The sequence below is a fragment of the Callorhinus ursinus genome, unplaced genomic scaffold, assembly GCF_003265705.2.
Source record: "Callorhinus ursinus isolate GAN/ISIS: 27379988/994484 unplaced genomic scaffold, GSC_fseal_2.0 scaffold64, whole genome shotgun sequence".
Classification (NCBI taxonomy): Eukaryota; Metazoa; Chordata; class Mammalia; order Carnivora; family Otariidae; genus Callorhinus; species Callorhinus ursinus.
In genome coordinates, this window is record NW_027397126.1 from 489,186 (window position 1) to 515,953 (window position 26,768).

General features: G+C 43.4%; 1 protein-coding gene across 1 annotated transcript in view; it reads left to right on the forward strand.

Annotated features, from left to right (window-relative positions):
- The window catches only part of ADGRG4 (adhesion G protein-coupled receptor G4), an 82,183-nt gene extending 60,848 nt beyond the window's left edge, over positions 1-21,335 (forward strand). The window contains 9 exon segments of the mRNA XM_025861561.2: positions 381-484; positions 2,620-2,741; positions 5,448-5,716; positions 8,977-9,055; positions 11,510-11,723; positions 11,725-11,791; positions 16,730-16,831; positions 18,546-18,713; positions 21,172-21,335. Of these exon segments, the coding sequence (XP_025717346.2) occupies positions 381-484; positions 2,620-2,741; positions 5,448-5,716; positions 8,977-9,055; positions 11,510-11,723; positions 11,725-11,791; positions 16,730-16,831; positions 18,546-18,713; positions 21,172-21,335 (1,289 nt within the window).
- Positions 21,336-26,768: the final 5,433 nt, after the last annotated feature.

Consider the following 26,768-nt stretch of genomic DNA (forward strand, 5'->3'; position numbering starts at 1 on the left):
AGATTCCATAGCTCATGTCCTTCAGAAAGTTCTAGATCTACCTGTTTCCTATTTGTGCTACTTAAGAAAACAGTCCTAACTCTGTCCCTCCAGCATGGTGGCAGGACTCTGTTCATGATTAGAGTCTATCCTAATCTGTAGGAGTTCCAGTGCGGGAACAGGAAGTGAGAGCCCAAGAAGGTATGCCATGCACAAAGTCCCCCAAAAGTCAATTTTGCCTATTAGACTTCATTTGATTTCAATGTTCAACTATACCTCTATCTTGCTCTCTTAACAAAGAATACTAATTAGAACACACGCTCGGAAGGTGCATATAATGAAAAGTTAAACATTTCTGAGAAAAACAAAATTGCTTTGAAATTCCCTTCTGTCTCCTGCAGATGGGCAAGGTGGATGGAATTCATCAGGCTGTAAAGTAAAGGAAACGAACGTAAATCACACAATCTGTCAGTGTGACCACCTCACCCATTTTGGAGTCTTAATGGTGAGTTGTCTCTTAATCACTCCTTGATAGAGTTTGGACAACTTCTATTAGATTACAGACCAGAAATACCTGGGTGAACTGTGATGGAAAAGTGGCATGTGAGTGGAAAAAAAGCCCCCTCTTTGTTCATCCAAAGTAGAGCAGATTGAAATAAATATTTCTTTTTCTCCTTATAAAAGTAATGCCTGCTCCTCAAAATTCAAACATTACAGAAAAGGTCCCTATAATCCCCCTCCCAAGAGATCACTGCCTTTAACACCTTGTTGTAAATCCTTTCACATTTTTTTCCTATGTGTATATTTTCCTATTATCCTACATACACATTATCCTATGTGTATATATTCCTATATTTTCCTATGTGTATATGTTTTTATTTTTTTAAAGATTTTATTTATTTGACAGAGAGAGACACAGCGAGAGAGGGAACACAAGCAGGGGGAGGGAGAGAGGGAGAAGCAGGCTTCCTGCCGAGCAGGGAGCCCGACGCGGGGCTCAATCCCAGGACCCTGGGACCATGACCTGAGCCGAAGGCAGACGCTTAACGACTGAGCCACCCAGGCGCCCCAAAATATGTTTTTGTTTTATAAAAATGGGATCAAATTATTCACGCTGTTTACCACTTGCTTGGCACTAACAATACAATGGGGCACCTTTCAGGCAAATACATATCTATCTACTTCAATTTTCAAAATACCTTTATAGAATTCTCTACAATGCCTATATGCAGGCATTTTAGTTTTACTGTTTACTGTTTTTCTCCATTATGAACAATGCTGTAATACACATTTTTATTCATTTCTCTTCTAACACTGGTGTAACTATTTCTATAGGATAAATTGATGGAAGAATTGCTGGGTCAAAGGGTATGGTCATTAAATTTTTTAATTGTCAGACTGCAGTGTAGGAAAGATATATTTTTTAAAATTCTTGCGCTACTTAACCAAACAAGACTCATCAAGTCTCATATTCAGGCTTAGAGCTTCAGTCATCATTAGTTAACTCTTCCATCTCTTTAGTTCCCTATGGCCCTCCCTAACATGAGGACTTGCTGAGTTTTCCTTAAAAATAGTCTCAAAGGGGCACCTGGTTGGCTCAGTCAGAAGAACACCTGACTCTTGATCTCGGGGTTAGGAGTTCAAGTCCCACGTTAGGCACAGAGTTTACTTAAAAAAGAAAAGAAAGAAAATGGCTCTCAAATGTGTTCCTTCTTCTTTACTCCTCTCTGAGTACTTTCTTAGTTCTCTTGAGTTACTTTATTATATATACTATATACTGCCATCTGAATGTGTTGTGCACGAGTTATTTCTCCGACTCATGGTAAACTTGGCACTGTTAATATTCTGAACCAGATAATTCTTTGTTGTGGGGGACTGTTCCGTGCATGGTAGGATGTTTATCAGCATCCCTGACCTCTCTAACCACTAGATGCCAGTAGCCCTTTCCCCAGGCATGACCACCAAAAATGTCTCCAGACATTGCCAATGTCCCGGGGGGAGGGGCAGTATTGCTTCTAGTTGAGAATAACCAGGGTAAGACAAGTGCTTCTTAGCCTTTTATGATTCATGAATCTCTATAACTTGAGGAAAGCCTGGACCTTCTCCCCAGAACAATGCACACATATGGTCAAATGATTTTGCATGCCATTTCAGGTCTTTTATGGTCTTCAGGTTAGAAAATTTCCGGATTATGTGATCTCTAAGGTCCATTTTGTCTCTCAACTTTATGAAAGTTATTTAAGGCCTAAGGGAAAGGAACATTTCTTTTTTTTTTTATGTTCTGTGTAGTGTTTTGGGACGCTTAGTTCAAATAATGATTCACTTTGCATCCCAAATTCACATCTATTAGTTTGGTTACATTTTAAGTGTGGAACATGTTAATGACAATAAAGCCAAGGACTAAATGTTCTTCCAGTGCTGTTGATGGCTCTCCATGACCTGTACACAGTAAGTTGCACTAAGCATATTCAACAAACAATATACAGTCTTATTGTATATTCATCCACATACTCTGGTTTTATAAGAGCTGTAGTAGAGATGCTATATATCCTGAGAACCTCCTGTTGGTGAGCCCTGGAAGCATTTTACCATAAACTTGCTCTGGCAAACGTATAAAATACAACATATTGCATTTCCTAGGATTTATCCAGGTCTGCAATGGATGCAGTGAATGAACGGATATTAGTGCTGATAACATACATTGGATGTGGAATCTCCTCCATTTTCCTGGGAGTTGCAATAGTGACATACATAGCTTTTCAGTAAGTTGATAAAGTCTTGCTCTGAATAGGTTTAATTTGGTTTGATGGATGCTGTTGTCATTGTAACCACATTAATTTCATAAAATGTTCCTATTCATCACAATAGGAAGAGGTCAAATCCATTAGGTTATGAAGTGGACGGATTAAAAAAACAGACAAGGCTCTTCTAAAAAAAGAGAGAGAGAGAAAGAGAGAGAGAGATTATAATTGGATTTTTAAAAAGCAAGAGGTTTGGGGTAGGGTAAGATTTCTCTAATGGGATATAAAACACTAACCATAAAAGAAAAAGTTGATAAATTGGACTTCACTGAAATTAAGAACTTCTTCCACCAAAAGACACAATCAAGCTAGTGAAAAGGCAAACCATAAATTGGAGGAAGGTAATTGCAATGTGTATATCTGACAAAGGACTTTTATGCAGACTATACTCTTACAAATGAAAAAGATAGACAATACAATTAAAAGTAGGCAAAAAACTTGAAAGGGACCTCACAAAAGAGGAAATCCATGCCTAACCCTAATCATTACGCAAATGGCTAATAACCATATGACAATGTTCTCAACATCATTACTCATCAGAGAAATGCTAATGAAAACTACAGTTATACTTCTATGCACCTACCAGAATGGCTAAAATTAAAAGTATTAACAAGAGCAAATGCTAACAAGGGTGTGGATCAACTGGAACTCTCATACATTGCTGGTGGGAATGTAAAATGGCACAGATACTTTAGAAAATTCTTTGACAATACTACTAGAATAAATACATATCTAGCTGTTGACCCAGAAATGTCACTATTAGAGAGAAATGAGTGCATGTGTCCACTGAAAGATATATACAAGAATATTCATAGCAGGGGCACCTGGGTTGCTCAGTTGGTTAAACGTCTGCCTTCAGCTCAGGTCATGATCTGGGGGTCCTGGGATCAAGCCCCACATCAGGCTCCTCGCTCAGCAGAGAGTCTGCTTCTCCCTCTCCCTCTGCCCCTCACCCCCACTCGTGCTCTCTCTCTCTCTCTACTCTCTCTCTCTCTCTCTCAAATAAATAAATAAAATCTTAAAAAAAAAAAGAATATTCACAGCAGCTTCATTCATAGTGGCTCCAAATTGGAAACAACCCCAACGTACATTAACAGTTGACTGGATGAATAAATTGTGGTATACTCATAAAATGGAATGCTTCACAGCAGTAGAAAAGAATGGACTACTTCTGTACAACACAGAACATAATATCTAAATCTCACAGGCATCGAGTTGAACAAAAAGGAAGCCAGAAAAATAGGAGAGCATACTGCATGGTTCCATTTATATGAAGTTCTAAGTACAGGCCTAACTAAGTCTATGGGGACAAAAGTTAGAATATTGTTTACTTCTATTGTGTGTGTTGGATGGTGGGGGAAGTTTGTTGAACAGGAGAAAGAATGAAGGAATCTTCTGAGATTTGAAAATATTCCCCCCTAGAGAAGGTATTTGCAAATGATGTATCTGATAAAAGGTTAGTATCCAAAGTATATAAAAAACTGGGGCACCTGGCCAGCTCAGTCATTGGAACACGTAACTGTTGATCTCAGGGCCATGAGTTTGAGCCCCATGCTGGGGATAGAGATTTACTTAAAAAAAATTAATAAACTTTAAAAAAGTGTACAATTAAATAGTTTAAAAATATATACAAAAAAGTGATATAACTCAACACGCCCCCAAAACCAATAATCCAATTAAAAATGGGCAGAAGACATGAACAGACATTTCTCCGAAGAAGACATCCAGTTGCCCAAAAGATATGTGAAAAGATGCTCGACATCACTCATCATCAGGGAACTGCAAATCAAAACTGCAATGAGATATCACCTCACACCTGTCAGAAGGGCTAAAATCAACAACACAGAAACAACAAGTAGATCTAGCCCTGAGTCTGCTGAAGGAGTGATGATAGAATGTTTGTATCCAGAAAACTCCTTCCTTCCTTCCCCCCAAAATACAAAAAAAAAAAAAGGAAAAAGAAAAAAGGGTGCTGCTTAGCTCAGAGAGGCTACTATTATTCCTGTTAGTGAAGGTCACTGTATTTAGGATACATTGACTCTACCTAGAAAAAGGGTGGGGAGCTCAGTACACGTAAGGTAAAATGAGCAAGTTAATTTTTTTAAAGCTGTTTTTTTTTAAAGATTTTATTTATTTATTTGTCAGAGAGAGAGCACAAGCAGGGGGAGTGGCAGGCAGAGGGAGAAGCAGATTCTCTGTGGAGCAGGGAACCTGATGTGGGACTCGATCCCAGGACCCTGAGATCATGACCTGAGCTGAGGGCAGACGCTTAACCGACTGAGCCACGCAGGTGCCCCTGAGCAAGTTAATTTTAATAGGCACTTCTTTTCTTTGATTTTTTAAAAAGATTTATTTATTTATTTATTTATTTTAGAGAGAGAGAGAGAGAGAGAGAGAGAGAAAGTGTGTGTGAGTTGGGGGAGGGGCAGCGGGAGAGAGAATCTCAAGCAGACTCCCTGCTGCGTGCAGAGCCCGATGCGGGGCTCGATCTCACGACCCCGAGATCATGACCTCAGCCGAAATCCACAGTTGGTTGCTTAACCTTAAGGGACTGAGCCACCCAGGTGCGCTTCTTTCATTCTTTCACTTATTAGGCAGATAGGGTGTGGCAATGCTTGATGAAAACCAGAGACCCTACCTAACTAAACACTGTGCCTTTTCTTTTAGCAAACTTCGAAAAGATCATCCTTCCAAAATCCTGACCAACCTGTGCACAGCACGACTGATGTTAAACCTGACGTTTCTGGTCAATTCCTGGTCCTCGTCATTTCAGAAAGCAGGCCTGTGTGTCACAGCGGCAGCGGCCCTTCATTACTTCCTGCTCGTCTCCTTGACTTGGATGGGCCTGGAGGGGGTCCACATGTATTTGTCTCTCATCAGAGTCTTCAACATATATGTCCCTAATTATATCCTTAAATTTTGTCTAGTTGGTTGGGGTAAGGATATCTGCTTGTTCTTGAGGTCTCTGTTTTAAGCTTGTGTGTATTTCAAATTCCGGCTTCATGAGACACATTATTCAGGACCAGATTCTGTTATTATCAACAGTAAGGACGCTGCATACTTATTCAGCACTCACAATATCTCTATGAGAAAGATTTCATCATTATTCCCATTTAATGTTAAGGACACTGAGGCACACAGAGATTAGGTAATTTGCTGAAGTGTACACAGCTAGTATGTGGCAGAGCTGGGATTTGAACCAGAGATTTGGCTCCATAGTTTGGACATGCAACCTCTACAATGTAGTCATACTGTTGAAGGGACAGGGAAAGGACTTGCAGTGTGTGGAGGGGTGCTGGGTCAGACACGCCCTGATTCCCACCACACCTCATGGCGGTCATTGTCACTGCTCCCTGATGGAAGAAACCAGGAATGGAACCCAGCACAAAAATCTCCTAATTTAAATGTTATTTCATTGGGTTGTTGTCCTGTATTTCTGACACGGTCAGCTCAGCTCCTCCCCCCTCCCTTTGCCTATTCAAAACACATTTTGAGTTCCAAGAATGTGTGGGAGACACAGGAGGCGTGTATGAAGTGGGACGCAGAGGATCCATGCGAGGCTAGCTTTTTATCTGCTGCCTTTGTAAAGACAATAGCTTCCCAATTAGCTCCTCATCCTTTTAATGACTTCATTAACATAGCACATGCTTTCACTGGATACACAGTCAGTGCTATTATCCATGCTAACGTGGGGAGCAGAGACAGGCAAATACTAAGCAGAGCATAAGCTAAGATTGTTTTAGTGCACTTTGCAATCCATCAGAAACATGGAGCCCAAAGCAGTCAGTACACGCCTGTGCCTGGTAGCCCTCACCTTAAATCAACCAGGAGATTGAAAAACGTTGTGGAAGAGGCTTCCTGAATAATCTCCAAAGCAGATAACCCACATATGGCTAACTGTAAAGGGGCTGGAAATCACACTTGGTCCTGGCTTGGTCCTCAGCTTCCTTCTCAGACCCCTCCTCCTTTACTCGCTCCTTAAGTAACAGTGTTCCCCAGCGCTCTTCTCTCTTGGATCTTCTGGTTCCACACGCACTTGCTGGGGTGCAAGGAGCGGCAGCGAAGGCTAAGACTTGGTACTTGGAGGTGGGATAAACTTAGGGAATGTCAAGGACACACCCGAGCCAAGGCCAAGGCCTGACTGGCTTGACCTGTCCAGATGCAACAAGCTGCTTGCAGATTCGGCTGATGGCTTACACAGACAGCAAAGGGAAGAGTAGCTAAAGGCTCCAGCTCCCAAGTCCTAGTCCTACACACTATAAAAGAAAGACACACACACACACACACACACACACACACACACACACACACACACACACACAAATAAAAGGGAACGGATGCCTGCCACACGAGTTGCGGGATTCCCTGTCGCTGAAGAACGGGTTCTAAGTGGAGCTATGCAGTTTTATATTCTGCAGCTCTGTGCTGAAGGGGCAGGGTGCAAAGCCCCACACCTCCCCCGAACCTGGGAGGCAGGAGAAACTGCCTCACGACAGGCTCCTGGAGGAGATGGAGAGGCGAGTAGGGGACGGCCTCAGAGCCCCTCCTCACACGCCTGCGGGCTCCTCCAGCTCGTGCGGGCTCTCGGGGCATTCTGCCCAAGCTCAGGTCAGCTGCTGGTCCAGCCTCTGCCTGCAAGGTCACCAGGGAGCCACCACAGAGCTGTCCTGCTAAGGGGACTTTTGGAACATTTAAATATTAGACAAACGCAATCAATGGCAAGGAAAACAAACATTAATATCCGTTTATGTTTGAAGTTCCGTCTTCCTAATGCCAAAGCAACCTGTTGAAGAGGTTTTACTCCTGTATTTAAATCCCTGTCCAAGGCAGTAGATTGGTCCACATTTTTTTTAATAATCAGTAGGGATTTTTCTGTTTATTAATCGATAATTTTTTAATTTGTTGATTACCAAAGGGTAAACACAGCTTGGGGACCGCCTCACAACTTCCACTGTAGATGGGAGGCCCCCTTCCATCTCTCCTTTCTGGCCTCCAACAGATTAAAAAAAAACTTTTTTAATCGAAGTCTAGTTCACACTTGATGTTACATTAGTTTCAGGTGTACAACATAATGACTGGACAAGTCTATACCTTATGCTGTGCTCCCCGCAAGGATGGCTGCCCTCTGTCCCCATACAGCACGTTACAGTACCATTCGCGACGTTCCCCATGCTGTGCCTTTCAACGCCGTGACTTACTCATTCCATAACTGGAAGCCTGCACCTCCCACTCTCCTTCACCCATGTTGCCCTTCTCCCATCCTCTCCCCCCTGGCAACCGTTAGTTTGTTCCTATGTATTTATGGGTCTGTCCTGGTTGGTTTTTTTTCCAACAGGTATTTTTATAAATATCTACATCATGCTAGGCACTGTGCTAAGTGTGTGATATACAGATCAAACGGGACTGTCCTGTTTCTCACAGAACAGGACAGTGGAGGATTTTTCAAGATGCTTGGCACTCTGGGATTTAGAACAGCCTTGCAAAGCATCTTACGAAACCCCTAAAATGTGTGCAGGTGTAATGCTCTTAGTTTAGGAGAAATACATTGTTAGAAATAAAGAAATCATTTAAGTTTTACAAATGTACATGGAATTGGATTTTTAAATCCTGTGTCTACACTCACATCACGTTTGACCACTTTGACTGAACTGATTGCTTTATTATAGTCTGGCTGAATTGACTGGTCGTTAACTGGTTGATCTAGTCAAAATGTCAAACTAGTAACGAGTGTGGGAACAGCCCCCCTGTCAGAAGGCACTGAAGGCTGCAGCTGATTGCCTGTGCCCTTCCTCCAAGGTGACCTAGACAAAAAGATCCTGGGAACTAAGGGGCTCTATTGAAAAGGAGAAAAAAATTGGCAGCCCATCATCTGGGAAGAAATGCTTGATGCGAACCTGTATTCCGATGAACTAGATATTTCTATTGCCAAGTTGATTTTTTGGCACTTGAGCTATTTTTAATAACCAGTGGGTGTTGTATTGGAGCCTTTGGCATGCTGTTTAGTTTAGCAGATTGGAGCACTCCTAGAAATGTTTAACTTGGAAAAATTCACAAACATTTTGCAAACAATGGTATTTTGATGCCCGCACATCTGTGGCTCATTTAAACAGTGTCTTGGTGTATCAGGGCCCACAGTCAATGATCAGGACTTCTCCCACTTCCTAATGGGATGCCTTTGGCTTGCTTCCCCCTCTAGGAATCCCAGGGATCATGGTGGCAATCACACTCAGTGTGAAAAAAGATCTGTATGGAACTCTGAGCTCAGCAACTCCATTGTAAGTACCAGCATCTCTGCTTCTCAGGTGGTGATGTTCTTGACCATCAGGGTCTGGGGGGTGGGACGTTGTTCCTGACCTGCGGTCTGGTCTTGATGCTGGCTCAGGGGGTACTCAGCCTCAGCCTTTTTTGGCCTAAACACAGTCACAGGCGCACTCAAATAATTAGGTGTCTGGGCTCTGTGTGACCTTGGGCAACTTACTTTACATCTTCCTTCCACTTCCCCCACTGGAAAATGGGGACAATAATGTTTGCTGTCAATGTAGTGTGCAAATTAAAATGACATCACGTATATAAAGTGCTCAGCATGTGGCCTGTTCCACATGTTCTACCTAACAGGCAGCAATTGTGATTAGAAAGCTCATGGAACCCAGAAGGAGTTGTAGTGAGCCCTGTAAGGAAATACGGAGATGGTTGGAGGACATTTTCCACCATCAACAACGGTCTCCCCTGAAAGACTCCATTGCCTTCCTTTGTAAATTGGCTCAGCTTTGTTGTCCTGTTGTTTTCTTCTCTTCTTTCTCTCTTCTCTTTTTGTTCTTTTTTAAAAATTTTTGTTTTATTTTTATTTGAGTACAGTCGACACACAGTGTTACATTAGCTTCGGGTGTAAAACTTAGTGACTGGACAAGTTTATACGTTATGCCGTGCTCACCATCTTTTGTTTTCTTCTTGATGTATAAATCCATCTCTGCAGTTTTCTCATCCACGGCCACAAAAGAGTCACCATTTACCTCTCCAGAACCTTCTTTTATAGGCGCGTAGCTAGTTACAATGTAGTCTTTTAGACGGCGTGCTTTCCTTTCATGCTTCTGATTGTTTTTTACTTACCCAGATCCATTCTCTTTATTGTTGCCTCTCAAGCTGGGTTTTTTTTTTTTTTTTTTACTACAGATTTCCTCTCCCACTGGACTGGAATCAAATGTAGGCGGTCTCGCCCCCAGACTCCGCCATCTTTTGTGTTCAGATGACAGTTTCTAGAGGGTCAAAATTATATTGTCCTTTCCGGCAGGTGCCTTCTAATTATATAATTTCTTGTTATCCTTTCTTTCTCTCCCTTTTCTCTTCCTTTCCTTCTCATCTCCTCCTCTGTCCTTGCTCCTCGCCTGTTCTGTGGCTTAAAGGGCCCCCAGTGTCTATCTATTGGTGATTCTTCTTCAAAGATCAAAAGCAAAAGCAAAACCAGAGCAAAACCAACTCACTCCACTCCTCCTGAAAAGAACCCTTTCATATGTGAATTGGTTAGTAAGAAGCAGAGTGCTCTAAGAGCTTTTTTTTTTTAATAATTGTATTTTGAAGAAGTAATACATGCACGTGGTATAAAATTCAAACGCACAAAAGGGTAGAGGATGAAAAGTAAGCCCCACTCCCAACCCCCAGCCATGCTGTCTCTCTTCCTTGATGCAACTCTTATTACCAACAATCAGATCTGTATAGATATTCTCTTGTACACTCTGTTATCCAAATGGTAGATATATGCTGTTTGGTACTTAACAATGTCTTAGAGATGATTCTGCATCTAAACATATAACACTGCCCCTTTTAAAATGTCTCCTATAGCCTCCTTTAAGGCTGAAGATGATATTCAGGGAACCCTAGGTATTAGACTTTATTAGGGAAATTCAATGCTTTTTTCCCTCACTCCCTCCCAACGTGCACACAAACACACACAAACTCACACACATGAAAGTATCCACACCAACATGAACAATATGATGGCAAGGGATTTTCCTGGTTCTGGAAAAGAGGTCTCAGCTAAGTTGACACACAGTTAAATTAGTAAGCTTGTCCATGTTCAAAACTCAGAGATAATGCCTCTAGTACTGGGAAATGTTATTAAATGAAGTATCTGTTCATATGAATCATCACATAGTTCTTCTTCGATAGAAACAGTAGAGCCATTAAGAGTCCAGTGGCCAGTGTTGCCTTTTGTCGTCCAAACCTGAGACTGTGGAGGGAGGTTTAAAATATATATCATTAACATTGATGATCTCTTCATTGTTTGATATAGCATTCAGGAAAGCCAGTCATTGCTCATGTCCTTTTACTGTGATATTTATCATGCAAAGCAGAATTCATCCTGCAAACAAAAGCTCAGGTGTAAGGTGGTGGGGTGGGGGGAGAGCCACATTGGAGGAAAATACATCATTTGTTTTTCTGCTGTTGAGGAACAGAACAGCCTCCTAGGGAAGTGGACTGAGAAGTATCTGCATATCCCTTCAGGATTTCTGGCGCTGGAAAGAACACTGGACTGGGGCTCAGGAGATTGGGGTTCAAGCCCCACCCTGCCCCCAGTGAGCATGAGTGAACTCTGGTCAAGGCAGTTCCTTTCTCTAGGGGCAGATGCTCTCAGGTGAACTAAAACTGATGAGGTGATCTTCAGAGTCTCACTGAAAAATACACGTTTGTGTTTCTCTACCTCACAATGGCCTTCTCTTCTTTGTCTCTTACAGTTGTTGGATTAAAGATGATTCTATCTTTTACACCTCAGTTGTGGCTTATTTTTGCCTCATATTTCTAATGAATCTCTCCATGTTCTGCACCGTTCTCGTTCAACTGAATTCCATTAACTCCCAAAGCCAGAAGCCTCGGCGGAGGACGATCCTGCATGACCTCAAAGGCACAATGAGCCTGACATTCTTACTTGGCCTCACCTGGGGGTTTGCTTTTTTTTGCCTGGGGACCTGTGAGGATCTTGTTCTTATATCTTTTTGCCATTTTCAGCACGTTGCAAGGTAACTTCTGCCTCTTTGTACTTTCTGGGGCTAGCCAGACCTCCACCAAAGCTTGGCTGCTTTGGAAAATAATCTCACCTTTTGAGGATTGAGAGAAGGAAAAGATACTCCAAGAGGTCTTTGCTATCAATGAATTAACAGGCAGCCATTGGAAACATTACCCGGATGTTAGGACTTCATTAAATGAGCTCACTCCAAGTTGGGGATATAGAGAAAAGCCCAGAGAGCTAACTCAACTCCAGCTAGTTGGCAATGTTTATATTAAACACTGACTGGTGATACTTTCTACAGTATTCACTGCATTACCACATCGTGCTCGTAAGTGTATGAATTTGCACTCACGTTGACATTCTGAAGTGCACAATCCCATTGGAAACAATAATTACTGGACAGTAGATGCATTAAACTTTTGACCCCCTAGACTCTGGCTACATCAGAGACCCAAATATTGTGGGAAGGAGCCAGACTAGGAAATTAGAGAGTCATAAAGGAATGAAGATGAAGAGCAAAGAGCAGTGGGCCAAGGCAAGAGGCCAAGGTTCTAATCTGGTTTTGCTCCAAACTGACTTTGGAAAAGTCACCAGAACGGTTGAACTAGATGATTGTAAGCTAATGTCTCTATAGCTCTTTAATTTCATTCCCATTTTCTGGTGAAAGGAGGAAATGATAGTGACATGGTAGGTGATTTCATGGTAGGCCAAAGATGTCACGAGAAGTAAAAGCGAGAGATCTGGTAATATACCTCTGACTAATTGTTGATGTTCATTTTAACCTGACTTTGCCTATTACAAATCCTCAGAGGAAGAGGCATGCAGAATGATTTCCTGGGAGTCTTGGACTCTGCCCCATGTTCTTCTTGTCTTCAAATTTGGCCCAGTTCAGTTGAGCTACTGGGGCAGCTCTGAGGAACTTGGACAGTGCATTGAATTAGGGTTTCCCTTAGTGCTCCAAACTATTTATCCACTCAATAAACCCCTTTACCAGACTCCAGTCCACTGGTGGTCCATGAGATGCTCCAGCAAGAGAAGAGTTCTATGGTCAAAGAAGTTCGGGAAATGCAGCAAACTATATTCCCCCATTCTTAAAATGGCACCATATATATCATCATGGTAAAAGCTCTGAGAAATTCTTCTGGGGAAAAAAAAAAACCTTTAAAAATTTGTTCTAACCTAGCATTTAAAAAAACCTCAGAGCACTTTGTCATGTGGTTATTAACCCCTGTGGAATCTTGGGAAATATGAATTGGTATGTAGTTATTCTCTGCCAGGCATTTGCAGGGTGCTGCAGGGCGATCAGGGAGCATTCTAGAATAAGGCACCATTTTTGCTTTCATGTCTTTCGATTCAAGAAACCATCTCATTTTTGAGCAATGAAGTGTATCAGCTGAAATTTCTGTCCCACCAGATTCTTCCAAGCATGTTCTGATTGGAATGTAAAAAGACACAAAATGCCTGGGTATAGAATGTGTGCAGGAGTGGATTAGGAACCAGATACCCGGGCAGATTTCTTCCTCAGCAGTAAGTCCACTCACTAATTCTGAGGAGAAACACACTCACACTATGGAAAGAGGGGATGATGGAGAAGCTGACAGAAGAACAAGAAAGCAAAGCAGTTTAGAGCTTACAAATGGAGGAGGGGTGTCTTCCACGCAGCAAGTGCTCCATTCCTACGGTGGAAAAGGAAAGTAGTTTCTAAGCAGGAAGCCTCTGTGGCTTAGAAGCAGAATCCAGCTGGGGATCTCCTGAGGGCTAAGCCCAAAGTCCCATAGATCCAGCGTCGACAGAGCCAAGCTGTCTCTGTCTGTCAGATACGCTTTATGTCAACCAAGCACCAAATCTTTCTAGTCCCTAGTCCTGCCTTACAGGATAGAATGTGCCATCTTACAGAGAGGGGGTTTGCAGAGCCCTGAGTTTCAAACTCAAATTACATACACACACACACACACACACACACACACACACACACGTGCGCGTGCGCGCACTCAGAGCAAGAACGCAATGAAACAAGTGAACAAATTAGCCATTTAAAAGACAGATGGCAAGTTTGCAATTCTGGCTGAAGGGGGTTGCCCGGTGGTCTGGTGTGAAAAAATGCTGTGCGTGATGAGCCATTTCTGAAGGAGGGATGCACAAGTAAAAATGCAGGTGACAAAAACCTGACATCTTCCCTCATGCCTGTGTTCTAGTGAGTAAGCAGATCAATCTGTTATTGGAAAGAAAAGGGAAGGCTGACAGGCAGAGAGGGAGAGCGGGCAGGCAGCTCATTGGAATTCACATAATAACCTTTAAGTCTGAGAACAAACTAAACTCCATGCAGGAAATCAGAACGGTAATAGATGCCTGTTGTCCCCTGTTGCCCCTTGCTTCTGCTGCTCGGAAAGAGTGAGCGCTGCTCGATTCGTCACCACAGTTGTTTGGTGACACGGAGATAAAGCCCTCAGGGGAGTGAATGACACAAGTCATTCTGTTTAGCCTCCAGATTGCTGCCTCCCACCTGGAATCAGAGAGTCTCAGGGCTGGGGCTGGGGACCCGAGATCTTCCCGATCCTACTTCCCATCGAGTGACAGAAAGTCACATGCCCCTACCTGAAACTTTCCAGAGACAGAGAGCTCACCGTTCCATAAAGCAGAGCATTCAATTTCTCTCTTTGTCTGATGGAAATATATTTGACATTTAACATTGTGTAAATTTAAGGGGTACAGCATGTTGATTTGCTACACCGATATGTTGTAATATAATTACCACTGTAGCTTCTAATCGGCTTTGCATCTTATCCGGGTCACCCTTTTCTGAGGGTCGAATGTATAGTGCAGCGGTTAAGACCTTGGGCTCTGCAGCCAGACTGTCTGCATTTGGTCTTGACACTGCCACCTCAATATTAGCCCTGTGACTCAGTCAGACTTACTAGACTTCTTGGACTCTGAGGTCTCTCAGCTATAAAAATGACGCTAATAGCACAATGCCTATGATATAATCATTGCTTAGGAAACCCTAGCTGCGATGTGTTACCACGTGGTGGTTCTGTGGCTTCCTCCAGTTGCTCCTGGTTCTAACCTGGCCACCACACAGAACAAGCCTAATTTGTCTTCTTCATGACAGCACTTTCAGATCTGTAACTATAGCTACCATCTCTCCCCACCCTATGTTCCCACTCCAAATCTTCTCTATTCTTGAATACTTCCATTTGTCATCATCGTTTCAAAACGAAGCCTCCCAAACTGAATATGGTGCTGGTAGGAGAAAGGGCCAAACCGGGGCAGGATGGCAGGAGACTCTTACCCACCTCAACCAACATTCTTGACTTCCACTAATGCCCTAGCTGAAGTGAGCTTTGGGGGCATTTACTATTGACTCGTGCTCAACTTGCAATGAGTTAAGACTACTCTGACCCATTACTAATCATTTACTTCAGCACAACTGGCCAGTGAGGAGGCAAGCTGAATCTTGTATAGAGAACAAAGGGTTGCAAACTGCTCTTGGGCCAAAAAAAAAAAAAAAAAGACTTTGAGGCCCAAGAAGATAATATGAAGGTTGCAGAAAACTGTGAGAGTTTGTGTATCAAGTGCCTTGGAGTTCAAGTCAACAAACATCTGTTGGGCTACCACACAAAGTACTGGAGGCAAAGGGAGAAGTGATATGAGGATGAACAGACTTTACAGCTGGGTGCAGGGATGGGCGATACATGGAGACTGTGGCCACATATAGCAAGTCGTATAAGAAACAGAGCGCTATGGGAGCTCGAAGTGGGAAAGATGAGTTTCAGTTTGAGGCACCCGGAAAGGTTTTGATAATGGTTATTTCTGCCAATCCCACCCCCAAGCTTTAGGAGATCCAATTTGCCCTCCAGAGCATTTGCCATAAGGAAAACCTCAAGTCCTATTTTTTTCTCCCAAGGAGGTATTTTAGAGGATGGGGATGAGAAATGGCCAACGCTGCTGGTGGATGCCCTCAGTCCCGCTCTATCCCACTTTCAGGACAAAATCAGGGCTGGCAGTGGAAAATGAGGGCACCAAATTTATGATTTCCACACAGTGTAATTGTGCCAAAGAGCATGTCTATTAGTTATTTATTGCTATGCAACAAATTACTCCCAAAGTTTAGCAGCCTAAAGAAATAGCACTTATTATCGTACCTAGTTACTGAGGGTTGGGAATTCAGGAGCAGCTTAGCTTGGTGGTTCTGGCTCAGGGACTCTTTTTTTTTTTTTTTTTTAAGTGGGCTCCATGCTAGAGCCCAATACAGGGCTTGATCTGAGCTGAGATCAAGAGTTAGCCGCTTAACCGACTGAGCCACCCAGGTACCCCTGGCTCAGGGACTCTGATGAAGTTGCAGTCAAGCTGTCAGCCAAGGCTTTAGTCATGTGGAGACTTGACTAGCTCCAGAGAATCTGCTTCCAGGAAGCTTCACTCACATGGCTAGGGACTGGAAGCCTTACTTCCTCCCCGTGTGGGCCTCTCCACAGGGCTACAAGGTGTCCTCAAGCTATATAACACTTGGATTCCTTTGGAGGGAGTAATCAGAGATAGAGAGAAGCCACAATGTCTTTTATAAGCCATTCTTGGAAATGACATGACATCACTTCTGCCATAGTCTATTGATACAGTGTGGGAAGAGATGACACAAGGATACAAATGCCAGGATACAGGGATCATTGAGAGCCATCTCGGAGGCTGACTACCGTTGAAGGGCTGCTCTCTCAAGCTCTAGGATAGACAGCAGCCCCGGGGGAAAACTGTGGTTGATATGAAGTCTTGATACAGACCTTCTTACCATCACTGCCTCTGACAGGGAAGCCAGAAAGATGAGCTCAGAAAGCCATAATGGCCCTGAGGTTATTTAGGAGGAGTGTCTATGGTGATAAGAGTAGATCTGGGTCTGGGTGTTGGTGACAGCTGGCGAAAGCAGCTGAAACAGACTGACCTTCTTCTTTTGACTTAGGATTCCTCATTTTCGTGTTTTACTGCTTGATGAAGGAGAGTGTGCGGGAGCAGTGGCAGATACACCTCTGTTGTGGGTGGTTACGACTGGATAACTCTTCCGGTAAGATGCCAGTTTGGGTAAGGTTTTGAATTTTACAGGTTTCGCACAACTGATCCGATTAACTTGTCTCCTGACTTGAGTTCATAGAGTATTGGCATCAAAATGGAGGCTGTTTCTATGTCATGAAAATGATTGATACTTTTGTGCTGAGACGAATGAAGTCAAGTGAAGAATGTGACTTGGGCCATGTTTTAACTTAGGGAAACTTCTCTTTTGGCCCACATTCTTGGATTGCTTGTCCTTGCTGTCACCTCAATCTCAACTCAGTTCAAAAGAATGTTGATTGAATGCCCTACTGTGTTTCAGGCCCTGGGTCACAGGGGCTTTCTGGCCTGTAGCCAACAGTGGGTTGGGTGGATGTGGGAAGCAAGGAGAGATAGTGGAGGTGGGAAGAAGCCTAGCTGGATGGAGTGATGGCCCATCCTATACAGCGGGAGATGAGATGGACCCCGATGTTGTCTCTGAGAATATCTTCAGTCCAGGCAAATTGATTTTCTTTTTTCTTTTTTTTTATTATGTTATGTTAATCACCATACATTACATCATTAGTTTTTGATGTAGTGTTCCACGATTCATTATTTGCCTATAACACCCAGTGCTCCATGCAGAATGTGTCCTCCTTAATACCCATCACCAGGCTAACCCATCCCCCATCCCCCTCCCCTCCAGAACCCTCAGTTTGTTTTTCAGAGTCCATCGTCTCTCATGATTCATCTCCCCCTCCGATTTCCCCCCTTCATTCTTCCCCTCCTGCTATCTTCTTCTTCTTTTTTTTCTTAACATATATTGCATTATTTGTTTTAGATGTACAGATCTGTGATTCAACAGTCTTGCACAATTCACAGTGCTCACCATAACACATACCCTCCCCAGCGTCCATTACCCAACCACCCCATCCCTCCCAGCCCCCACCACTCCAACAACCCTCAGTTTGTTTCCTGAGATTAAGAATTCCTCATATCAGTGAGGTCATATGATACATGTCTTTCTTTGATTGACTTATTTCGCTCAACATAATACCTTCCGGTTCCATCCATGTCGTTGCAAATGGCAAGATTTCATTCCCTTTGATGGCTGCATAATATTCCATTGTATATATATACCACATCTTCTTTATCCATTCATCTGTCGATGGACATCTTGGCTCTTTCCACAGTTTGGCTATTGTGAACATTGCTGCTATAAACATCGGGGTGCATGTACCCCTTCGGATCCCTACATTTGTATCTTTGGGGTAAATACCCAATAGTGCAATTGCTGGATCGTATGGTAGCTCTGCAAATTGATTTTCTATGTATCAAAGTCTCTTCCATCCAATTCAGCTTCTTTCAGCCTCAATGCAAAGCCCAGTCTGTTTCTTTTAGGGAAGGCAAGTACTTGAACTTGAAGATTTTATAAGTAGCACAGAGAACTTCCTCCTTTATGCTGGGCATGTCAGTAACTCACTGGTCTCTGTGCCAAGCTCTAAGGAAAGCAGACATCCTTGGTAAATGAATTAGCTCTGCCTGTATCACACATTACAGTATAAATTTTACTTTTCACAACTTCATAGAGAAGTTGACTCCTTGAGGTACCTAGAACAGATGCTCTGTGCATTGAGCTTTATATTTTTAACAAGATTATTGAGGGACAATTTACACATCATGCAATTCGCCTATGTTAAGTGTAGAATTTGATGCGTTTTATGGTTTTAACTTTTCTGGTGTCATTTCAGATGGGGACAGCAGGTATGGGCTACATGTTGGGTATAAACAAGAGAGACTGAAGAAAACCTTCCAGGACAAATTGTTGACACCATCCCTCAAGTCGACTGCCACGAGTTCTACCTTCAAATCTTTAGGCTCTGCACAATGCACTCATTCAGAAATCAGCTTCCCAAATGGTGAGAGAAAATCTATGCTGTCTACCCTTACATTCCAGAAATTTTGAATTAATGTGAGGCCACATACGTGGTCTTGGGAGATACCACCTCCTCAAAACTGAAAACCCATGTGCATGTATATACTTGGGCTCATTCCGGGCTGAGAAAGTGCATATAGAAGCACATAGTGAACTTAGTAAGTGCAAACCTGGTGGGTTATTCAACTAAGATGGGAGGGAAGAGACTAGAGGTCAAAATAAATTCATGTGTAATTCAAAACAACAGTCAGAGACTGTGAAAGCCAGAAGGAACCTTAGACCATGTCTAGTGTGATCCCCTCATTTTCCAGATGAGGAACCTTAAGCAGGGAAAGGAAAGGGGTCTTATGGACACTCACTCACCGTCAGCAGCAGAACTGGGGCCAGGACTCAGGTGGCCTGACTTGCAGGGTAGCGCACATCGCATGCCACCAAGAACACCCACTGAGCTGCATGACACTCTTAGTTGCTCAACTTCTTCCGTAGAATGCCAAATTTCTAGGTACAGAGATAGTTGTTGAGGTGGAGGTGGGTATTGGAAGGGAAAATGTAAGGAAAAGATTGATCTTTTTTTTAAAGATTTTATTTATTTATTTGACAGAGAGAGAGACAGCGAGAGAGGGAACACAAGCAGGGGGAGTGGGAGAGGGAGAAGCAGGCTTCACATGGAGCAGGGAGCCCGATGCGGGGCTCGATCCCAGGACTCCGGGATCATGACCTGAGCCAAAGGCAGACACTTAACCGACTGAGCCACCCAGGCGCCCCAGGAAAGGATTGATCTGAAGGCCCGAAGTGAAGGGAAAAGCAAAGGGAACAAGAACTTGGGAATTCAAGCTGATGTTGTGATGCCTCTGTGTTGTGTACTTCCAACTGGACAATGGTGCAGTGACCTTTGGTGGCCTTTCCTAAGGACCAAAGTCAATTCTAGTTCACACATACAGAACAGCTTTGGCGGCCTGGCTGTAGTCATTCTCACACCTTCTCAGTGCTGGTGGTGGGACTTCCACTTGTATTTTTCATTATGTTGGCTTCACACAGCAGTTCTATTTCCAAGGTCTGCAGCCAATCTGGAATCAGCATGGTGGGTAAAAAAAAATAAATAAATAGAGGCACCAAGGGGCACCTGGCTGGCTCGGTTGGTAGAGCATGCGACTCTCGATCGCGGGGTCATGAGTTCAAGCCCCACGTTGGCTGTAGAGATAACTAAAAAGGTTAAAAATAATAATAAAATCTTAAAAAAAAAATAAAGGCACCAAACTTGGAGTCAGAAGGCTTTGGTTCAAGTTCCAGCTCTGTCACTAACTCTGTGACCTTGGGCACATCTCTCCCCTACTCAGAGCTACATTCTCTCCACCTTCAACATGAGGAGGCTAGGATGGGTGGATAATCTCCAAAGTGCCCGCCAGCTTCTGGACTGTGCGGGGCAACATTGTTTCCCAGTTTAGGCTGGTTAACTAGTGTACAGTCTCAGTCTCCTTCTCTGTATGGGAAAGTTGATGCATTTGGAAAGACACTTTCCGTGCCCACAAGTGTCCATCGCTCTGGCCAGCTAACTTGCAGATAACATTCTGGTGCTCACATGGAGGCACCGGGGAGCCATAGCATACAATAGAGGGCAGGAGTTGTGGAAGCTGCTTAGTAGATAATAGTTGAGGCTGATAGGGAAATATCATTTTTGCAAAAGTGTTAATTGGTATTGGCTCTCCTGCTGTCCCTGGGGGATATAGTTTCATTAGCAAATATATGGCTCGAATGTACATGTCTTTCTTCGGGGGGGGGGCGGTAGCCCACCGTGCCTAGGATTTTAGGGTTGTTTTTAATACCATGCCCAGGATTTTAGTGGTGTTGTACCAAGCAATAGATCCAGAGAGCCGAGGCGCCTGGGGTTGTGACCGTGACTCAGCTAGGAGGGCAGGTAGCCTAGCTTCTTGGGCCACAGGTTCCAAATCTGCAGTCTGGATGTGGCCCTCAGAGAATCAGAGCTAGCAGCTTAATTTCCATTAGCACAGAGTGAAGCCATGCCTTCTGTACCACTGGGCACTCTCGGGCTTGAGAAACAGCAAAGGCTTCCAAGCAAGAATATCAAATTCACAGGGGCTGTAGGTATGTGTGTGTTACCAGTTTGTGTTGTCCCTTCCTGAAGGCCTTCAAGGTTTGTCCAGGAATATCCTCCCCTAGGTTAAGGTTACTATGAATAATACAGCCCGTTATTCACAATGCGGGAAGAACATATGCACTTGTAATGGCCCAAACAGTGCTGTTGGGATGAATGGATTTACCCTGGATCTGTATAAACTATCCAAGGAAAGCCCCACCACATTTACTTCCCCTCTAATTCCTCTACTCGCTCCTTCGTGTGGTAAAAAAAAAGTCTGATGCTTCTACTATCTGCGAAGTCCCCGATGCCACGGCTGAAAATGTTCTTTTTTTCTTTAATGCAGGTGACTTTGATGAAGATCCCTACTGTTTCTCTCCCTTGAGTTGTGAAGTTGTGCCTAATTATGTGGGAAGAATATTACCTGTGGAAGTCAAAATGAATTCCACTCACAAAGATTTCTTGACTAATTCCCAGCAGAGATACCCACCTCCCCCAGCCCCAGATTAGGGAAAATGTTGAGTTTGTGAAGCCATCTGCTCCGACTTTTATTCTAAATATTATTTTGGAAGGAGCAGAATGAAAGAGCATTTAGTGGATATTAAAGTCAGAATAATTCTCCTATTCATTGTTATAGCTGTTTCTTTCTTTTTCTAGGTAAGATTTGAGCCTACAGTTATGGTATATTCGGGAACACATGTCTACAGCACTGGAGATTTTGTTTCAGAAACTCTAAGTGTCCTATCCTGAAAGAAAAGAATCAAGATCAGGGTCCTTAACTGCACTGGGAATGAAATAATTTCAGGTGGCCAAAGTTTTTGGATCCCCTGTTGGCTTGACACCCACAGGGGAAGTAGGAAGAGTCACAAGGTCGTACCTTTTGGGAAAAAATATCCTGTTGGCCTGTCATGACAAAGCATCTGAAATCCCCATTATTCAAGTCACTCTTTGATTGAATCCCCTTGTTGACATGTAAACATGTTTTGTGAAGAGGGTGGCTCATCAATCCAGAGACACCAGTGATCTCCTTAGTGGGGATGGATTTCTCAGCCAAGACGGCCCCTGAGGGGACAGTGAGCAGGGTTCTGAGGAATGTAACGAGCAGTTGCTGCTTGAGGCTGGTGGTTCTCTCTATGGAGGAAAGGACAAGTCAGGGTGAGCGGGGGGAGTGCTGGGGTAGAGGTGAAAAAGAGCCACCCAGAGGCAACAGAGTGAGCGCGGAGCATGAATTCTGCCTGCTTTTTGCTCTGTGGCTAGGCTTGATGCTGTGTGGCCTTCTTAATCCTCTCCCAAATATTGCTACTGAGCCTTCCCAGCCAGGCAGGTTGCTCACATATGGCCTTGGGTAGCAAAGAATAAAGAGATAAACACTTTGGAAGGATACACAAGCAACTGGTATCAGTGGTGGCCTTCAGGAAGGGGAACTGGGTATCTGGGAAGAAGGGAGACTGACGTTTTGCCCTATGCCTCTTGATATCTTTCGAATATTTTACTGAGAGAATATATTGCTCTTTAGGCAATAAATGGGGGATTGGGCCTTTCCAATGAGAAAGAGCTGGCTTCAAATCCCAGCTTTGTCACTTCTTAGAGTTGAGACCCAGGGAAATAACCGTAATAGTACATTCGTTATAGAGTTCAAGCGAGACTTACACAAAGGCTACGCATTTTCAAGCACAGTGAAACACAGTACATCGTAACCCCTTTCTCTTTATAACCCACTAACCCTCTTACCTTGATCGCCTTGTAGCCCACCGACCGTATTTGCCCCATTGAAGTTACCACCTTGGATCCTGTAAGCAAGAGTTAATGCTGACTACTAAATGGACCGGAGCACTGGTGCCAGTCACTGGTATGAAGCTCATAGACCCCCCCTTGGCCCCCTCTACCATTTGAGGTAATATAAAAAACGTAGGCAGGCCCTTAGGCCCCCAGATACCTGCCTCAGAGTCAATCCCCTTGCCTACGAAATTTTGCTCTTGAGGTAATCCCACAACCATCGTACTCCATAGGTCTGTCTGTGTGCTTTTTTTTTGTAGGGGAAGGTGAGTGTGTGAGTGTGTGTGCATGCATGCGTGTGTGCGTGTGCGTGTGTGTGTGTGTATGTGTGAGAGGACTAACAGAATGAACAAACTGTGTCTTGAATGTTGGAAAATGTCTTAGAACTAACAATATTGTCACCTTCATTCAAAAAACAAATTTAGGGACAGGACTTGGGTATAATTAGCAAATCTACAAATATATACATTCTGCAGATGCTTTGACTTGGGGGGTCATTTTGGCTGTGAAAATGCCCATGACTGTCCTGCTCCTGCTGGAGCGATGAATGTACAGCCGTCTCTAATGACCTGACATGCTGTCAAGAACAGAAACATTTTATAGAAAAGTTCATGATTCCTGTCATGACTCCTCCTACTAATTAGTAAAACAGGGGTTTTCCACAAATTAGACAACAATTTGAAATTATAGGAAAGATTAAACATCTTTCAGGCATCCTTTGGTTTGCTCTTCCTGTGTCCCCAAAATGGCTGACACTTGTGTGAAGGCAGGCCCACATGATTATGGAAGAGACCCTAGAATCTTTGTCCTGCTTTCAGTCAACAATCCACCCCCAAGTTTTCATTGAGCCATGACATGGAGAGAAAGATTCAAATGTGTCATCCGTAGGTCACTACCTCCAACAGCTTACTGTCCACTTGAGGAGACCAGATACACACACTAGAAGAGTCAATGATTGAAGCAGCGAGGATATGGTGGAAGAGTAGTGCTTCACAGGCAGGAAATGATGCAGTTTTTAGTCAAGCTGAAGGTGGGGTATTCTAGGTTTGGAGGGGGACAGCTTCAGTAAGGCAGGATTTCATTTCTCAATAGCACAGGCAAATGTTCTGTATGAAGTACACGTCAGAAAATTCACAAAGCCCCTTTGGAGCTGCAAGGCATGGGCTCTGCCTTCTGATTCTCTGCTGTGTCTTAGGCACCCTGCGGGCAAGCTTGAAAACACTGAACAGTACTACACTTTATCTGGACCAAGTTTGAAGAAGCTCCTGCCTAGTACCTGAATCTTTACTTGTTTTGTCAGAAGTCCCAAAGGTGACGGTGACCCTCTGTGATGGTCTGCCTCCCCCTGAACCCAGAAACACAGGGTAAGAGGAGGTAAGGCTCGTCTCTTTGACAGCTCAGGCCTATCGTTAATAGATGTCCTTCTGGTTCTGACCCTCAAGCATTTAGGGGACATGATGAGTCTGGAGCAATGGAGAAAGGACCTAGTTATACTTCTGTTGATTAGAGAATGAGATGGGTTAAATTCATTCTTATAATGTCTGGCACCTCATAGGCCCTCCGTACATATTCATCATACACATGGATGAATGAATGGTCTATAATGCAGAGTATAGGAAAGCAATGGCTGACTTCCTTATCTAGGGTTTCTTATCTTAGTGCTAAGTAAACCTATGTTACCCACCATATGTGAGCCCCATGAGGGCAGAACCCTTGTCTGTCTTGCCAATTGCTCTACAGCCAGTGCCTGACACACTGTTTCAGTTGAGGCTCTTATTTATTGTCTTTAAATTGACAACATTGTCAGTTCTGGTTACCCAAGGGAAAGGGAATTGGTGGAATGGGCATGGGGAACTCAAATAATTTATGGGAAGGTTAAAGAATAGGGCTTGAAAAAAAAGAGGTCTGCAGATCAGGAACCATAGGGGTCGCTTCCTAGCCAGGAAACATCTTGTAAGGGCTTCAATCCTGGGAAAAATAAAGACTAATTTCTTCTATCCTCATGTTGTCAGCTTAAGATTCAGAGTCTCACGAGACTGCTTCTGATCAGCTGAGCTTACATTTTGTGCTGCACTAAGCAGTGGGATGAGGGATATGGCAGAAGAAACCTTCAGGGAGCCTTCTGGTTTTGGTAGTGGTAGGACAGGAGCTTGGATTTATCATCCCACCAAGAACACCCACAGTGGGGGAGAAGTCATTCAGCAAAAAGAAATGAGGGTGCTGTTAAGAATGGACAAGTAGGTGGGGGAAAATCCCCCATTTGCCCACTACACACAATACAGGACTGAATGTATTTTGGTTGAATGAATTGCTCATTCAGTAACATACTTCTTCGATGAGAGTGCAACCATGCTTGGAAGAGGAGTTCCCCCCCCCACACACCTCATTCATGTATTCACTTGTTTTTTAAAGGCTAGGGTATATCAGGACATGTTGAGAAAGCTGAAGAGTTCAAAATAAGCATCCCAGAATGGTGGAGAAGAGTGCTGTTATAAACGGTGATTTTAAGAGATCTTGGGTACACAGGTTGACCTTACTCTGAGGAAAATCGATATATGAAAACGAGCTTGGTGGTCTATGGTGTTGCCCCATCTCTCCAGAAGACTTCACAACTCATTATATTCTTGGAGTGCCTGGAAGGCTCAGTTGGTTAGGCGTCTGCCTTCGGCTCAGGTCGTGATTGCAGGGTCCTGGGATCCCAGAGTCCCGCGTTGGACTCTGCTCAGTGGGGAGTCTGCTTCTCCCTCTCCCTCTGCCCCCCCTTCAAATAAATAAATAAATAAAAATTTTTAAAAAAACAACTCATTGTATTCTTCTGTGAAGCTGCTTCACCGTACTGCTTTCTAAAAGTTCCCCCACATATCTGAAAATATATTTTGAACCCAACTTCTAGGACCCTTCAGCTCTGATTAGGGAGGGCTGGGTTGTCTGGGAAGGAAGTGAGAAGGAGTACAGCTTACATTCTCCAGCTCACCATACTATTGGCAGGATAGTAACAAAGTGAGGTTCGTAGAAAAGGGGGAGGCATATGGCACTCAGGGCCTGCATTGGAAGACTCTGGTGTGAGTATAAAAAAAAGAACCAGAAGACATGAGTAAGTGGTAACTTCAAATATTGAAAAAAATTCATCTCATCTAAATATATAAGAAAACTACAGATGTTTCCTTAACATATGCAGTCCTATGCAAATGATTATGTAAATTAACCAAAAAGTTGGAACTGGCAAATTCCCAAGTTTCCAAGATTTTTCTTATGTTAACCTAGTATTCATCATAGAAACAAGGTTGAGAATTTTTGCTTACATCCCATAGCACTTAGATGTGGGGGGAGGCAAGACTGAAGGATACGTTACATTAACAGGGTGAAGGCACTCATATAGGGACATGCCGGATAGATGGGTAGATGGATGGATGGTTGGATAGATGTAAGGGTGGATGGATGGATAGATAGATAGATAGATAGATAGATAGATAGATAGATAGATGATAGATAGATGATAGATAGATAGACAGATAGATAGATAGATAGATAGATGATAGTTTTTCCCTTCAAAATGTTCGTCAGCTCATCCATCATGCTTGGTTGTGGGCAGCAAGGGGACTAGAAATGGAAGTGAATCTGAGTTGTGGTGAATTTTGATGAAGGCCTAGTTCATGCAAGAAAGATTAAAAAAAAAAATCCTCAGCCCACAAATTCCCAGAGGAATGGCACACTTTAGAGGCAGTTACAGGGGAAGAACGAAGACCTAGTGTAACAGGCTCCATCCAATCTTCAGACACTGGCCCTTTCAGGGGTAGAGATGGAGGGGGATACTCTGTGGTGGGTCAGACTGCCCCAGCCAGCATCATCTGGGTCTTTCATGGACCGAAGATATGAGGTTGTGAAGACTGACAGCAGACTCTAGCTGTCTTCCGTCCAGAAAGTCCTCAGATGGTAGTGTAATAGACATACTCTTCTGCACCTTGACTTTTTTGTTATTGTTTTTGTTGCATCACTTTAACAATACAACAGGACACAAAGAGCTTCCTTTTTTTCTAAAGGCTGCATTGTACTCCATGGTATGGCTATACCATAACTTTTTAAGCAGATTCCCTAATGATAGTTTCCAAGCTTCTCGTTCAAGTAAATGCTGCAATACATAGCCTTGTACCTGTGGATAAAAACAGA